Source organism: Chamaea fasciata, unplaced genomic scaffold (assembly GCF_029207755.1).
Source record: "Chamaea fasciata isolate MVZ Bird 193981 ecotype frontalis unplaced genomic scaffold, bChaFas1.0.hap1 SCAF_1, whole genome shotgun sequence".
Classification (NCBI taxonomy): Eukaryota; Metazoa; Chordata; class Aves; order Passeriformes; family Sylviidae; genus Chamaea; species Chamaea fasciata.
This window is the reverse complement of record NW_027094086.1, coordinates 22,525,641-22,542,768: the sequence shown is the minus strand read 5'-3', so window position 1 is coordinate 22,542,768 and position 17,128 is coordinate 22,525,641. Positions and strand designations below refer to the sequence as shown.

The following is a 17,128-nucleotide window of genomic DNA, read 5'->3' as shown; positions in this document are numbered from 1 at the left end:
GGGCAAACAGACAAAACCAGTCCAAACTTTGTTCATTTTTTTGCCAGCTGAAACTGTTGGTAAATGCATCCTGATATTTTACTGCAGAAATTAAACAGTCTTGCTCTACTCCAGAGCTCCCATTTCCAGGCCCATGGCCAGTTAATACTTCATCTTTTGCCGCAGCGTGACCAGCAGTGGAACAAGCACTAAATGAGTCCTGCTGGTCCTGCTCTGTCAAAAATCCCAAGCTGGAGCCTGAGGGACCACGTGAGACATTGACTGCCTACCACACCTTCTCCTGGTTTGGTTTCTGCGGGTCCCATGGAGGACCTGTTCAGGAAAATTCAGTCTGCAGGCACCAGTTTTGCAGCTTATTATCTGCCCCACATTTTTAATGTCAAGAAAACCACTGCAAGAAAACAACTCATTAAGGAGAAGGGCTCTAGAAATGGTGTTTTTTTTTTTTTATTCCAGTGCAAAGGCTTTTCCTTTAGCAGGCATTTATCTGTGGTATTTGCAACCTAAGTATGGCAAGCAAAATCTGAAAATAACATTGATTAGAAACTGATACTTGAAACAAATCATGTCCGTTTCTTGGTAGAGTAGTAATGAATTCTCATAACTGAGTTTTTCCAATCCTGAAATATATTAATTAGTTGGACTATATTAACATCTCAAAGATCATGTCAAATCACAACTTTTAATTGCACAAAATTTCTACCAGTGTTTTGGTCAACAAATTATTTTGAAATACACAAGAGTTAAAAGAAAACATTCTAACCCTTATAATTTTTTAATAAACCCATAGGAAGAAAAAAACAAACCTTTGTTCAAGAAGAAATACAGTAATTTAAAATAAATAACTTTCACCACAGATTTTTACATTTGATTTCTTGCTTTAAAGAGAACATTCCACACCTGGTAACCTTTATTGCCTCCTGCAGCCCTCCTGAGCCATGGAAACAGATTTCGGAAAGATGCCCAAGGCCAATCATCTAAAAAAGCAACAATACAAAATCCTTTCACCCGTTCGTTTCCCAGGTCACAGAATGAAAACCTGTAGGCCTCTTATTTCCATCTTTAGCACATACTCTCACTTGAGACTTAATAAGAAGCTTAAATTTGACTTGCAAAAGAAAGACAGGCATGTCCTTACTCCCTGGAGAAAGCCTGTAAAAGTCATATGCTTTTTTTTTTATTTTAATCTTTAGAAACTTGAACTCAAGATGCTAGGAAGGGAAAGGAAGGCCAAGCTAAACAGTTGGTACAAGTAAGGTGCAGACAGAGAGTCTTGTCCCGTGTCTGCTGGAAAAGATCCATGTTGATAAACAACTTCACAAGTCCCCAAATGCCATAGTTCCTGGGACATTGCTGCATGCAAAATACTGCAGCTCTATGTGAGTTTTGCAGTATTTGAAATGAAACTGTTTTATGGATCTTCAGCTGTACCTATCTTAAAATTAAATAAACAATTATTTGAGGAAAAAAACCCCACCTGAAACAAAATACACACAGTCTGTGGCCTCTACCCATTACTGCCCCTACCCATTACTGCAGATCAATTCAATCCTAAAACAAGACATGAACATTTTTCAGGAGCACTTTCATTTGTTTATGCAGAGGATGTGCCCAACCCCTGCTGTGCTGCCTGAGATGGATCAATACCATCGCACAGGGATAAGTGCATCCATGATGAATGCCTAGAAGAAGCCTTTTTGATGGGACGCTGGGACTGAGACACCCCCAGACGTCCCAAATCTGAACACAAAGCCTGTACTGCCATTGTTCCCATCACTGCTGGCTCTTCAAATCAGTGTGGAGACACAACCATTTAAAGAAGGGGAAATTGTACAGTTACCGTGACTCTTTGTGGTCCTGTTTTTTGCAGCCTTTCCTCCTGCAGAATTACCAGTGGTAACAGGAGTTGCCCTACTTCTTTAGGGGTCTTTTTCCAAGACATACCAAGAGAGAGCCCCTGGCTACCCTACTTCCTCTGAAGAACTATGCATTTTCTTCACTGAAACCTTCTTTTGCTGAAAACAGAAGCTAAAACTCAGACCAGATTATACCAACAGACTGTAGAGCCCAGCCCAGTCCAGCCCAGTGCACAGGACTCCTCTGGAAGGATGTAAAATGTCAAGTATAGTACCCTAGTCCTGCCTTGCCTGGGCACCTCAAACGTGTGCCCGTGTGCCTGTGTTTATGGCAAATACTATCTTCCCACTCCTCACACAAGTACTGATTTCCTTGGCAGATAAGAGAATTAATCTGATGATAGGAGATAATCAGGATTGTTTTTCTACACACAAAAATTATTTTTGTGTACCTATTTGTGTCTACTGCATACATGCTCACAGTTTTGACTCCTGAACAGGAAGGAAAAGGTTTTAAAATGGATTTTACATATAGCAGAATACTTTGAAATCACTTACAAAAATTCTAATTTCTCACCTTTATCTTTAAACATTTACACAGATATGAGGGGTTCCAAAGGAGAATTTTTATAATCCTGTTCTGTGCTCATTGCATTTAAAAGCGATTAAAGCTCTAAGAATGTCCTCAAGAGGCATTGATACTCCGAGAATATTCCATTTCATTAATGGTTATTTGGTTTTTGTTAAGGTTTCCTTTATCTTTAGAACACATTTGGTACAATCATGGGATAAATTAATTAGGATTAAATAATAATATGACTTATCAACATACAGAAGTTCAATGTATACTTGAATATGTTCAATAAAAAGGTGCTACTGATCCTTGTTCCAGTGGTGTTCCTCCTGTTAATTGGCTCATAAAGCGCTTTCTTCTTTCAGCTTTGCCTTTTCACCAAGTCACCTTCCTTATTCAGTGTGCCATAGCATGAACTGTGAGAATCTGGTTGTATTTTGCCTGTCAATTTTTGTCCTAAGGAAATATGGTGAGAGAAGGAAAAAAACAACAACTCTGTGAAGAATTTTAATAAAACAAATTCCCCACCAATCCATCATTTAAACATTTTTTGCTCCACTAATCATTATTTTCATTTGACTGGTTGTAACAATAGCTTGGAAAAACCCTGAAAAAAACCCTTTGAAAAATCTGTTGGGAACAGGAACAGAAATTAAGGGAACAGTATATTTATTAAATATGACTAGAGAACATTCGTGACTCAATTCTCCTAGGTCACCCCATTATCTGATACCTCATTTAAACAGAGACAGAAAAAAAGCCCTACTTACCAGGAATATGTCCACAGTCAATGAAAGGAATGTGTAAATGCTCCTCTTTTTTATTTCTTGCAATTATAATCACACCAAGGGAAGATAGGAGACACCTGCAAAATAACAGCGGCACAGTATCATTAGAAACAGTTCACTGCATCTGAGATGAGAATTTCTATCCATGTTTCTTTTTCAAGGACTTCCAAACCCAAGTTGCTGAGTTTATAAAGAAACACTTCTTCCTGGCAGCTCTGTAAATTTATTTTGGGCTTCTTTCAGTCTAGTTTTTGCCTCCTGAAGCTTTATTATCAGTTCCAAAGGCTCCACAGCCAAAATTACACTTCCAGCAATATATACCTAATCAGATGCCTGTGAGTGTGAGACCTCAACATTTGAATCCCTGAGCAAATCTTCACAGATCATCCAAGCTAGCATTCTAGCACGTGCAATTTCATTAACAACTCAGTCATGCTGCGGACAATTGACATCTCTGTTGTTTTTCTCATTTGATTGTGTGTCTCAGGGGCAGGCTGTAAGCCAGGAGCAGTGAAGAACTGCTGTGGTTAGACGCATCTTCTATCTGCTGTGTGTTGGACACACAACCCCTAATTCCTATCTGCCAAATACATGGTTGCTCATCTCCATTTTTGTCTCTTTTCCAGCAGTCAGACAAGATAGCGGCTGTTTGCACCTACTCCAGCCCAACTGCAGAAGATGGAGATGTCTGTAGCTATCAGCCCTATTTATTTGACAACACTGTGGTAAGACACCTCTAGCAGTTCAGGGAGGCCTTTTAAACATTTTGTGCCCATAATTATAATTGTCACCTCTCTCAAAAGTTGTTGTGGTGTGGAGAGCCAGCAGAAGGTTTCTGCTCTCACAACACCTAGGCCATTCTTCAGAAAGTTATTTAGCATGCTCTGAATTTTTCCACAGGCATGCTGTGTCTTTCTTGACACGGGAAGATGGGGGAAAGTTATTACAGTACTGCCTTGAAAGCAAGCAGCTCATACAATTGCCCATGCCTAGGGGCAGAAAAAAACAGCCAGACACACCAGTGGAAGGTAACATGGGAGGAGATGTCTCACAGCTGTGAAAGCACCCTCTATAATTTGATATTTGGTAGAGAGCAGTGACTTCTCCTTCCTGCTGGAGGAACACATGATGCTGGTTTTTCATTCCATCATGAGATTAGTAGTTCACAAGTGTCTCACATTTTTACATATTTGGATTCAAAACCAGGCCTCCAAACTCCCAAAGCACAGACATCAATCTTTCCTTTAATGTTTTTCTTATCCTACTATAATGGCTATTCCATAATACTTTAATAACAAGGCGGGTTTCTTCTTACTGAGAAAAGAAGAGATTCCACAAGGCAGTGCTGTTTCAGTACAAACCTTAGTGCAGATTTTAGGCTGATACACTTACCCGAACAGAAACATGAACACACTCAGTAAAGCTGCACTTTGGAATTCCCGATAAAATATGACCCCTGGAATGTGACAGAAACAAGAATTGCAGATCTTGACTGGCTTCCAAGTGATATGAATTACAGCTGGGAGGGTCAGGAGAAGTGTCATGCTTAAACGGAGCAAAAAAATCCCAAATAAAGTATTAATACACATTGTGATGTGTTCACTTTATGTCCCATATTCCATAATCTAGGCTTTCTCAAGATACTGCATAGGACTGGAGAAGATTTAGTCAACCAGGTTGGAACATGTGCTGGGTTAGCAATTGCACAGATGCACATATCTTTTGCATTGTCAGCAACAATTTCTGTGCAGGTCAAACTCGAGGTCTTATTCACAAGCAGAGACATACCAATATAACTAAGAGGTTCTTCATGGACTTCGTTAAGCTACTCCAGCAGACCATGTGGACATCTTAACTCCAATTGGGAACAGATTTTCAATAACTAACTTTGTCCCTGATGTTTACACCAAGTGAAGGGCTCCAGCGGCCAAGTTTGCCAAATCTTTCTGGCTGAAGGGATCACTAGCTCTTTCTGGTCACCCCTCTTCCAGGAATTAGCACCTCTGCAGTGGAGGTGACAGAACCAGATGTGTATCTGGGTCTCAGCTGCCCCTATTAACAGCCAAGTATATTAGCTTTAAACCACTGATGAGCATAGCTCTGCTTAGAAACGCCAGAGTGCGACCCAGTGCAGCTGAAGTGCGACTGTGTCTTCAAAGGCTGTAACTGGGAATGGGGGAATCATGAGACAAGGTACCTTCTATGAGCACACCAGCAAGATTCAGCAGAGGTTGTTCTCCTAAGCCCCACACTGGTTTAACTAACCTGGTGCAAATGCATGTGTATCCACTCTCAAAGCTATTAAGCCATTCCTGAATAGGTACTTGATCTTTTAAGGAGGCACCAGGCCAAATTCCCCATATGGTCACAGGAACACAACCCCCTTTTGGCGCAAGTTTCCTCTCAGTCACAAAGTGTAGGTCTCCTCTAACACAGGTGTTGAGGCAATCTGTGCATGAAGCTAACTCCCCTTCTCATTAATGGCAGCTCTGCATGAGAAACTCCTGCACAGCAATGACAGGAAAGCCCCCAGCGTGTGTTAAAATGAGTCATAAATGTTCTAACAACATGATCATTTTGGCTCATTGCTGATACAGCATCTTAGTCGTCCTCCCAGCTCATGTTCTTAGGCTGCACACCATTTCCAAGATTTGCAGTCCCTCTTTAACAATGCTGAGTTCAAAGTTCTCACCCAGAATAAAATGTTAAACGCTTAAAAAGTTTTTGTAGTCATTTTATTTCCTTCACTTAACCCAGAATTCCACCTTCTGAAATGGAATACACGCTAACTACTATGAAGCACAGCTGGTTGTCATTTGAGTAGTTTGCCAGGCTGTTAAAATTACTCTACCAGTTCGTATAGGGAGAGATGGGTGTGCACATGGTAAATGCATTTACTGGATGTCAGCATGAGGCTAGGATAAATGCAGGTACTTCTAGTAAGCCAGCAAGGTACAGTAAATCACACATATCTATTTTGGAAAGGTTAGAATTTGATTATTTTTATAGAATTATAGAATGATTTGAGTTGGGATGGACCTTAAAGATGATCCAGTTCTAACACCCTGCCATTAATTTTGTTTCAGAAGTTGTGAACTTATTTATTTTTCAGAACTTAAACACTTATGACTTAGGAAAAATTTCTTTCTGTGAAGACAAGTATGACTGGTTTGGGTTCCTATTCGCAGGGTTCCTGTTCTTGAAAATCTGACGTTTAAAAAATATTTCTGTAGAGGAAGAAGGTCAGAAACAAACCTGAAATGATGGCACTGGTGGTGAAGAACACAAAATTAATGGGGACAACTGCTGTTGCTTCATACAGATGCACTGCTTGATTCAAGAACCTGCAAGATAAGTGTTATTGCATCTCATGCCTACAGGATGTTCCGTGCACTTTGAGTCAGCTTATGCCACTTCTTGTCAGTTTAACAATAAGTGCGACCATTTCTCACCACAATAGCAAGTAGCCCTGAACAGCATACACATATTGAATTTACTTTCTGGTTTAGACTCTGCAGAGTACAAATGAATAGGTGAAAGCAAGGAGGTTGGCATGGATTCTTCTGGCCATAGGCTCTCAATGGATATATTTTTGAAGCACTGTTGGAAAACTTTTGTCTGCCACAGATAAGGGAGGAATGCTAGGGTATTATTGCTCATGATCTGCATGGGTTCTTGGAAGCAGCGCTGCCTGCAAGCAGCCGGGGACAAGTTGCTCCAATTCAAACAGGTTGTGTAAGGGTATATTGGCATCATGGACACGAACATGTGAGTTCTCCTAGGAACTTTCCCTTTGCTGAAGTTCACCTTGCTGCTACTGCTCAGTCTAGCTTGGCTGAAACACCTATTTGTATGTTTATCCATGCAATCACACCTCAGAAAGACACTGTCCTGAGGGGAAAGCCCAGGAAGGTGGCTTCAAGATTGTGCTCCTTGGGTTGGAAACTCTCTGCCCTGCTCTTCCGAAAGGCAACATGAACTCTCACCAGAATCATAAGCAAGAGTGTGCAGGACCACAGGAGCATGCATTGCACACAGACCTGCAAGACTGAGACACTGGCTCTGGAGCAGCCTGCACAATCTGCAAAAAGGCAAAGCAATTAACCCACTTGTACAGAGACCACAGCTATCAACATTCACCCATAGAGTGATGAATCACGAGCTGACATTGTGGATGCACCTGTAGATATTCTGTTATGTGAATGGTCATTTCAGAGAGAAAAATCAGGAGTCTGCAGAGTATTATTCAAGCCTGTAAAAAGAACCACACTTGAACATTTCACTGGCGCAATATATGTGCACAGTAAAAATCCAAGCTTGGATCTGTTTTAGCCATTAAAATAATTGCGTGGTTATTTTAGCAACTGTTGAACAGTCTCCATGGTGCTTTAAAAATAAAGAAATCCTGCATATCCACAGGATAGTCAGGATTTTGAAGTCATTGAAAACACCTCATTATTTTCTCCCATTTGCAACAAACTTGGTCACAGGGACTAAAACAGTGATAGCAAGGCACAGCGTTGGATCCAGGAGATTGCTGCAGCACAGGCTGTTCTCAGCTAATGAATGACAGTCAAATAAAATAAGAGAGAAAACAAATAAAATGAAAAATTTAGACTGACAGCACTGTCCCTGTTAGAAAATGCATCCAAAAGGGTAGAGAGAAAGGGACACTGAGCCCAGGGAGTGAAATGGGCACATTTCACTTCTGCTTTAATTTTGGCCAGCAAAAGAAAGAAAGAAAAAAATTACAAGATGGAGAGGTTAATTCAGCATATTTAGCAAGCTCTTATTTCCTATTTTAAATGCCCAGAGCTATTCTCCCAGCAAAGACAAGCTGGATGTAAATCACTTTATAATCTGTTACAGGGGAGTTCCTGAGTCAGCCATGGAGAGTCAGTGCATAATAATGCATGGACTTTCTGATTCCACATGGGAATGGTATGTCCTGCCATGAAAAAGCTGGGTTGGCTTTTCTGCTGGAAAATAATCATGCAACTAACTACTCAGGCTCACACTGGAGCAGTCTAGATGAGATTACTGACGGCTGCTATCAGCACCAGAAGCAGAAGGACAAGCAGAAAGGGAACAGACTCTGTTCAGCTGCAAGACATATTTTACCATGCTGCCACCCCCAGCAATCTGCAAAGGCAGCATAAACCAATCGCTTCACAGACCAGGGGCCTGCAGGGGAAACTTGAAAGGTACAATCATACAGGATAGCAAAGTGCAACATGCAGATTTAACAGAGGCAGGGAAAAAGTTGGGATAAACTCTCTTCTTCAGTCTGACTGGGGCCGTAAAGCTGGAGCACAGACATGAATAATGAGGATAAACATGGCCATTTGATTATTCAGCAATAAAGATTTCTGAAAGTAACCCCCAAATGACTACATAAGAATAAATTTCACTTAGTGTGTTAAGACTTGTGCCAAAACTAGGCAAGTGAATTTGGGAAGACCTTGTTGAAGGTGATAATGAGAGGAGGTGGTGTCTATAACAATCAATTATAAACTAAGAAATAAAGTTTACATAAACAATACAACCAGCTGGAGACAATTTATGCATCTGTCAAGGATCTGCCAGAATTTGTTACCTTAAAATGCAACTTATATGAGGAATCATTATCAGTACCAAATAAAACTGTCAGATAAAACATGTATGAAGGTTAGTAGGTAAATAGAATCTCACTTACTTGATTTGGAAAGCACAAGAAGTTGCCATTAAAACACTCATGATATAGAAAACAGAGTGAGTTAGCTGCATTTTCCCCTTCACGGAAAGTGCTATCATGCTGGACACAGCCTTAACAGCAATGACTGTCAGTGATGCTGAAAGGGAAAGGAAGCGATTAGCAGGGCAGTGAATTCAGCATATCAGGGAGGGAGGACAAGGACCCAGGTCAGAGCCACAGGCCTGATCATTTAAAATAAGACTGAGGAAGGACTTGGGCACCTAAAACAAGTGTATGATTTCATAAATGCTTGCTAAGCTACTGTATAAGCTCAGTGGCCTTAGATCCAAGTGTGCTTTGTGTTTTGCCTTTAAGTCTTTTTAGCACGCTGGACTCCCAGCTGAAGGTGCAACAGCCTCCACATCTTCCACACATACTTTATTTAGCTCCAAGTGCTAATTTGGAGCCCATGTTACAGTATTCAGGAGATGTCTGGGAGGTCTGGTTATCTGTTCAAAGCAGTTAAGATGCCTCTTTATAGCAGCCTGCATGCATCACTGGTAGCCTCAAATAACTTGTCACCCTCAGGATTTCTCTCCTGAAACAGGTGCTGGACAAAGTTGACTACTGGGATCACATCCCATAGCACCTAACTCTCCCCATGTGTTATATATTTATGAAGAGCAGACAAACAACACAGGGGTCTGCACTTCATTTCAAGGGCCAGGCCCTTGCGACCATTTACTGGATTTATCCCACAGAAGGAGTACTTCAGTAGTGTGTTGTCAATCCATTTAATCACTATCATTGGATCACCACAAACAAATTTCAGACAGCAGGCAATGGTTTTAATACATATTGCCAGTTCAGAGAGGTTTTTCAAGACAAATCTTTCAGAAAAGGGGCTGGGAGTTTAGCTAAGAGTTACTTTAGATTTCCTTTTGGAGCTCTTGGTTTGTGGAAGCTAACCAAGTCTGTGATTGCTGCAAATAAAATTTAACAAATTCAAAAACCCTAAAAATTTCAAGAGTCAGGCTGCAGAGATGACCTTTGAAGAAAGGTAGTTAATTGTCAGGAGCACCATCTCCCAGCTGAGATCCAGTTCCACCCTTGTGCAGAGCTGAGGAGTGTTGGATTTCAGTGGTCTGATTCATCCTCCTGTAACGTTCAGATTGGCAAGGAGACCTGCACTGTGCAAAAGGTTCAGGCCAGAGGCTGGGAGAAAAGGAGGGGGAAGAAGAATGAATGCAGGTCTGCGGGTTTGATTGCAAGCATTTTTCTTATAGAAAGTCCAAAAGTTCAGGGGGAGTTTAAGAGTTGCATATATCCTGTGATGATCCTATTCATCACCATGAAATTCACTGTTTTCATGAAAACCTTTCCACCCAGCACTTCACTTCTTTCTCTGTAATGGAAACAGGTGAAGTGCTTTAACAAACACAGCTCTAAAACTGAGCAGAGGTCAAACGCTGGCCTGCAGTGAAGCAAACGCTATGATAAAAAGTCAAAAATACACTCAGGCTCCAAAAAGACATCTACAGAAAATTGAAATTTGCACTCTAACATGGGGAAGTTATTATTTTAAAAGAACACTTACAGGTAAAAAATGAGTATTTTAGATTGCTAAATTTTGTTTCTGATGGAAGGGCAGTTTCCATGCCTTATAATTTTAACAAGACAGAAATGAAAGCACCAGGGCGTTTGGTTGGTTGGTTGGTTGGTGTATATTCTTTGAGAAGTGAAATTATATTTTTCATTAAAGTAACTCTGAAACAAGTTTCAAACCTAGAAGTTGTTTTCTCTGTCAGAATGATCTCCTCTCAAATCTAGTGTGATAAATGATGTCACTTTCCAGCTGTTACGGCAGAAACCTCTAAAATCCCAGTATAATCTAAAATATTTCCCCCAAACTTATGATAACAGTACATACACGTGGTAAGATGATTTTCACCAAACGGATTTGCAGAGCTGTACTAAGCAAAACTTTATCAGATTTTGTGAGCACCTCTGTATTTTCTTGATGGTGAAAGTAGCTTGCATATTCAGTGAAACAAAAGGCTGCTCTCTCCTTTCCATATTTAATTTACATCTGTATGAACACTCCACCAGGACACTGTCAGCTTCCATGAGCACACACCCCTCCTGCAGGTGGGGCCTTGCAAGGGCTGTGTCACACAGCTGGGAGCAAAGTAAGGGACAATTTTTCAGCCCCTCCATTACTTCACTCAGCAGAAAGGTCAGAGTCCAACCAGAGTGTTCTAAGTGTAGATTTGTGGGGACTGCCAGGCTCCAGGACAGCTGCAGGAACCAGAGTCAGATGCAGTTTTGAGTTCCATGCTCAAGGGAAATGTCAGTATTTCAGAAGGTCCCATGAACCAGGATTTGTTTGCTTGTGTCTTTTCTAAGAGAGCAGAAATAACGACACATTTTTCCTCAGGTTGCATAAGTTCACAAGAACCTCAGCAGCCACGAGTTGAAAATGTATTTTTGGGTGATTGTGGCCAGACCACCAGACTGCAGTTAGTGCCTGCCAGGGCCCAGGTTTGTAGCCCTGCTGCTGCTCAGCAGCTCTGAGTGTCCCCTTCACGGTGGTAGCACCAGGGCTGGCAGGGTGCAGGGCAGAGCCAGCAGGGCTCTACAGACCGACTGCCCACGTCTCCAAGGGCTGCTCGGGGCAGCATCATGGTGGGCCTGCCCAGAACTGCAGCAGGGATGTGTAGGAACACATCTGGAAATCTTCAGGCTTCCAGCTACGCGGAAGGAGTGCACAATGCTTCACACTCCTCATGGCTGTGTTGGAAGCTGCAGAGCAGCTCAGGCTTTGCCAAAGCTCCAAGGCTCTGTGCTAGGAGCTGGGGGATATCCACACTCACACTTCCCTCCTCCTAACCAAGAGCAGTTAGACCTAAGGCTCTGGGGGGTCTTCCATCTCTGCCTCATTCAGGGAGCACAGAAATCCTCCAATGCTTCTGCAAAGCTACAGATCCTAATGTTCCTAGGGCTGGGAAACCTACATAGGAATACTGTCCCCAAAAAGTTGTTCTGAAAGTCTGAGTTTTTCAGCTGAGTAAGAAACCACTCAGGGATATGAAGGAAGGGAGTTAATAAATCTCTGAGGGTTTTTCACATTCAGTTAAATCTAAATCTTGTAACTGAAAAACTTTAGTGAAATTCTATTTTATCAAAACCCTCATGGTCATCTCCATTAGAAATGTAAGTCTTTGCAGACTGATACATGCACCCACTGAACTCGGAGAAAAAATAACCTTTGACTTCAATGGCACCTTTCACTTCAACCGAAGACTTGTGTCCCGTGAGGGTTTCACAGAGAAATGACAAGACAAGGACAGGAGAATTTGTCACATGGAGTGGCGAAAATTCTTGACATAACCCCGCAAGCACAGGAGCTTTAGAGATGAACTTCTGACACTACTCAAAACTGATTCAAGTTTAACTTTATTGAAAGCTTTTGTGATAACATGATCTCCTGTATTCCCCTGGTTATTGATTATGGTGACAATGATAGAAAATGAAGTTCAGTGGCCCACTGAGTTGTTCTTCTTCAGGAAAGATGGTAAAATATAAAATGTTGCACATGCAAATAGTCATAGATAATTAAAAGTTGCTGTACAGTCACAGCACATAACTGCATGTTTTTACAGAGCGCTTACAAGGTCTCCAGCTGCTCTGCTTTAGAGAACTGATTTTCACAGCCCGCTCTCCAAAACAAAGTTTTGAATAGTCCACTTACCCAGGATCTAAACCTAAAGTGTTATTTAAAACAAGTTTCAGAATACCATTGTACATAACATATTAATCTGAGGGTATCTGTAAAAAGAAATAGTCCCAGCAATAAGCATAGAGACTACGTTTAATAATCAGCTTTTCTCTTCAAAAAGAGACCCCAGTAAAAATCACGTTTCAATGTTTCTTCTTCAGCACACTGCTTTGAAATGACTTTAATCTAATCTCTCTGGAGAGATGGAGTGACAAGGAATTATCAGATAACAGACAGGAACATTAAAGTGAATAATATGTTCTTACCCAGCAGAGCTACCATCATTAACAAAATCATGATGTGCTTCACAGCCTTTCTTTTGTAAAAATAGAGGAGAATGCAGAATATTATAATTTCTAAAATCTGAAAATAAAAGAAAGGAAAGTTAATAAAAGAAAAGAGCTGTGAAACTACGAAATGCTTCATTCAAAGTCTTTGAGATGTCACATTCATTTTTGCTGCTTTATCTGTTCAAAGCAAAGAATGGCTTTATAAAGTATCTTCTGCTAAAAAGTAACTATTGACTACGTGAATGAGCTATCAAACAACTGTTGCCATCTTTCCTGTTACAGCAAAAGTTAAACTTGGAGCATTTTTTATATCTTCAGTTTTTCATTTTGCACTTCTATCTGCATTTTGTCACTGGTAATGTTGAGAAGACTTTTTTTAATGTGACAGAAAAGGTACCAATATTTATCAGTAATAATCCGCACAGAAATTCTGTCTATAATTCCTACAGAGTAAAGGAAGAGCAAACTCTCCTTTCAGCTATAGTATTCCTAATGTCACTCACTCTTTGTGACGTGCCAGCTTATTTTTGCTACCCTCTTTGCCCTTCTCACGATTCCTACTAAAAACTCTCCTCAAAACTTTGTCCAGATTTTCTGCCATACATCATAAGGAAGAAAGAATTTATTTCAAATGGCAGTTTTCAAAACACAGGTACCTGCCAGGACCTTACCTTGAAAAGTTCAACGACACATTAGCAGACCACACTATTGGACGTGTTGAGATGCTGATGCAGCTTCACCTCTACCATGCACGGTCCAGTTTTGCTCCTTTAATAACATGTGACAGCTAAACGACCCTTAAATTTGCTGACTTCCTGTTCAAATGTCTCTGCAGATTCCCTCAGTAACTCTTGTTATCTCAAAAGTGTGGGTATTTTGCCTCCTACCCAAATGGGTTGCCCAAATATCCCTCTATACCTAAAGAAAACAGCAAGTGCAAGGGCCATAAGGCTTCTGTGAAGCCCAGAAGACTTATGAAAGCAGGAGTGATGCACCTCTGCACTAAGGGGTGCTCAGAACTCGGGTAGCCTTAGAGACAGCATGAAGATGTCATTTGTGCATGTCAGAAAGTAATCAAATGGGGGGAAATAAGACAGAAAATGAGATTGTCATCATGACTGAATCTCATTATTGTTATTTTTTGCCAACAAAGCAAATCATAGAAACACCTGTTAATCTCTTTGATTTTGTCACCAGCATACTATTTTATGTTTTATAACGCCACTTCGCTCTTAAATCAACAGCCACCATAAGGCAGCACTAGACTCAAAAGTACCTGGGTGTTGTGCTGATGACATTTCCAAAGAGGTGACTGAACAGTTACTAGTGATGGTAATATAATGTAAGTAGCCCATTTCTCATTTTGGAGAGTGACTGCAGCAGGAAAGCTGTCAGCTCTGCCCAGTTACTAAAATTCTCTGCCACACTTATACCCTCCCCAATTCAGTAGTGTTTAAAAATATTAACAGAACACAATTATACTTTAGGCAATTTTTATTTACCTTCACGTGGATCCCTTGCTCCCAAAGACAACCAAGAGACTATTGCATTTCAAAACATGAAGAGCACAAATTCAGATTTTATGCCATCTTTCTTTTAAAAATGTCAAATATTTATCACAAGATTAGAAAAACCAAAACTACAAAGTTGAGGGGGAGGGTGTGTTTGGTTAGTGTTTGTTTGTTTTTCAAATGTGTTGAATAGAATAAAGCATTTGGCTGTGGGTTAATTAAAAAAATCACACCAAAAAAACCAAAACCAAAAAAAAAAAAAAAAAAAACCAAAAAAAAAAAACAAAAAAACACCCCACCCTGAAATGTTCCTGGATTACCAGGCTAATCCTAATTGAATAATCTTCGCAATCTCTTATGAAGTGCTGGTCTCTTCTTCCTCCAGATTGATGCCCTTCCCCATTAGGCTTGCACCCAGAGATGAAAACTTGGCAAACAGCTGGGGGAAAAAGAGGCTTTTGCCTCAATCTCACAGTAAGTAACTTGGCCAGCCTCTCCAGCTTTATTCAACAGTGCAACACTGGGTAAGTCTAAACCATGAACCAGGGCACAAAAAATGTCGAGATCTGCAGACAGGTGAGTTCATCTTGGCCTCCCTGTTGAAAACTGTGACAGGGTTTTAGGGGACTTGAGAGGAGAAGTAAAGGTGGCAGCTTTGCTTTTCATGCCACTGCCCAACACATCCTTGTGGGCCAGAGGGGCATATCACATTATCAGGCTGCAGCTACCACAGCCACCAGGTAACTTTATTTGCTATTCTGACGGAACAATCGGTAACAGAACAGAAGAAATCTGTGCTAAGTAAATATTCCCCTCAGAAAGGTACCCACATTAAGAAAAAAGTCCCTGAGATGTCCTAGGTATCCTCTTCCATGACACACCAATTCAGGACTGGCACACTGGATGGTGGGACTTGGACTGGGCCATGGCACAGGTAACAGCACTGTGAACTCTGCTTCCCTCACCAGTGCAAACCTGTCACTCTTCCCAGACCCTTGATGTGGTTACCACAGATTGTGCAGAAAGCCATGAGACAACCCTACTGCAGGCAGCTACACCTACATTGATTCATTTTATATCATCTAGACAACCGCAGCAGGGGGAAGCACCATCATCTGTCCTGTCACTAAGATTTCAAACTGTGCAAGAACAATCATTCATAAACAAGCCAAGGGACAGTCACTGGCTCAAACTGTTCCATCACAGCAGCTCTGTCATTCCACTCTCTGTTCTACCTCAGTCCAGCCCCCTAAGTGGCAGGTAGTGCCAAGCAGCACCAGCTTTGACTGAACCAGGCCATCATTGCTGGCTGGCTCTGTCCATCAGCCTTCTGTTGGTCCTCATCATTTCATCATCTCTTCTCTCACTAAAGCTACAATAAAGCTCCACTGTGATCTCCTCCTGCTTCAAAGCAAACCAAGCAAACCCACCAAGAAGACATGTCTGAAAGGAAACAAACAGCCGAGCAAAACAATCAAAAGGACACAGGAGTTCCTTACAGCAGTTCTGGAAGGGAAACACAGGTCTGTGTGCATGGTCACCTCTATCTCCTAGGGAAACCCCAAAAGCAGCCATGGTGTAGGCCAGAGATGGCAGTCCTGTGGCCAGACCTAGGGAGATAAATGATGTTTGCTTTTCAGGGCTGCTGTTTAAGTTTACTCAGCTCTGTCAAGTCCCACATACTAAGCTAGAAATTCAAACAATTTGATCTCAGTGCTGCCCAGCAGCCATGACCCACTATTCTTCCATGGTTCTCTGCCACTTGGTGACCCACCTACAGGTCATCTTTAGTAAGAAGACAAGGGAGAGTCTGTGACAATTAAGTTATGCGAGCAGAGTCCATGGCTTCTAACAAAGCCTCACACAGCTGGGGTGCCCCAGCTGCTGCCTAAAATTGTCTTCCAAGAACTACCCAAAACAGTCCTTAGTCTCATCACTGATTGCTGTGGTAGTGATGAATATGAAGTCCAGGAATAGGAAGGGCAGAGATTATATCAGCTTCACATACTCTGTTTAGAGGAAATGAAGGAACTCCACCTGCTTACAATCATCTTTGCTATCACAACTAATCTCTACTGAGGTCTCCTCCAGCCCACATCTCATCAACATGTTTTAATAATCATGTTTTCCATGTTTCTGAGCATTACCAGAAGGCACCAAAACAAAATACCATGTTGCCTGCCTCAAATGCTTTTCTGGCATATACAGGATGATCTTCTCGGCGCTTTGAAAGAAAAGTAGAAATGTTTTGAACCTGATTTTGCAGAGATTAAATATTAACAACCCAATTCTTACTACGCTTCTGTTTAGGGAAACCTAAGAGCTTCATCTATGATTTACGACTTCTGCTGAGACTCAAAGTGCACATAACCAAAAGAGAAAAAAACAAGCTAGGATAGTCATTCTTGCTTATACATAATTACGTTACTGCAGAGTCTCAGAAGGTGACTCAAAGTTGTCTTGTGGGAATTAGAGGCTACTTCTGCAGAATATACCAGTGGAGCACCACAGGGGGATGGTTTACCACCCACAGAGAACATTTTGTACCATTGGAGCTTTGTATTTCTCAGCAGACCACACTTTGTGGCTACTTTTAGAAAGATCGTTGGGCTGCATTATACTTCTGTACTGTCTCCTCATTGTATATTTATACTGGA

At 41.3% G+C, this 17,128-nt stretch overlaps 1 protein-coding gene across 1 annotated transcript in view; it reads right to left on the bottom strand.

The window, feature by feature from the left end:
* Positions 1 to 438: 438 nt before the first annotated feature.
* NIPAL2 (NIPA like domain containing 2) overlaps positions 439 to 17,128 on the bottom strand; it is a 52,471-nt gene continuing 35,781 nt past the window's right edge. The window contains 6 exon segments of the mRNA XM_066204635.1: positions 439 to 2,886; positions 3,201 to 3,295; positions 4,611 to 4,674; positions 6,474 to 6,562; positions 8,914 to 9,049; positions 12,937 to 13,033. Of these exon segments, the coding sequence (XP_066060732.1) occupies positions 2,792 to 2,886; positions 3,201 to 3,295; positions 4,611 to 4,674; positions 6,474 to 6,562; positions 8,914 to 9,049; positions 12,937 to 13,033 (576 nt within the window). The 3' untranslated portion in view covers positions 439 to 2,791.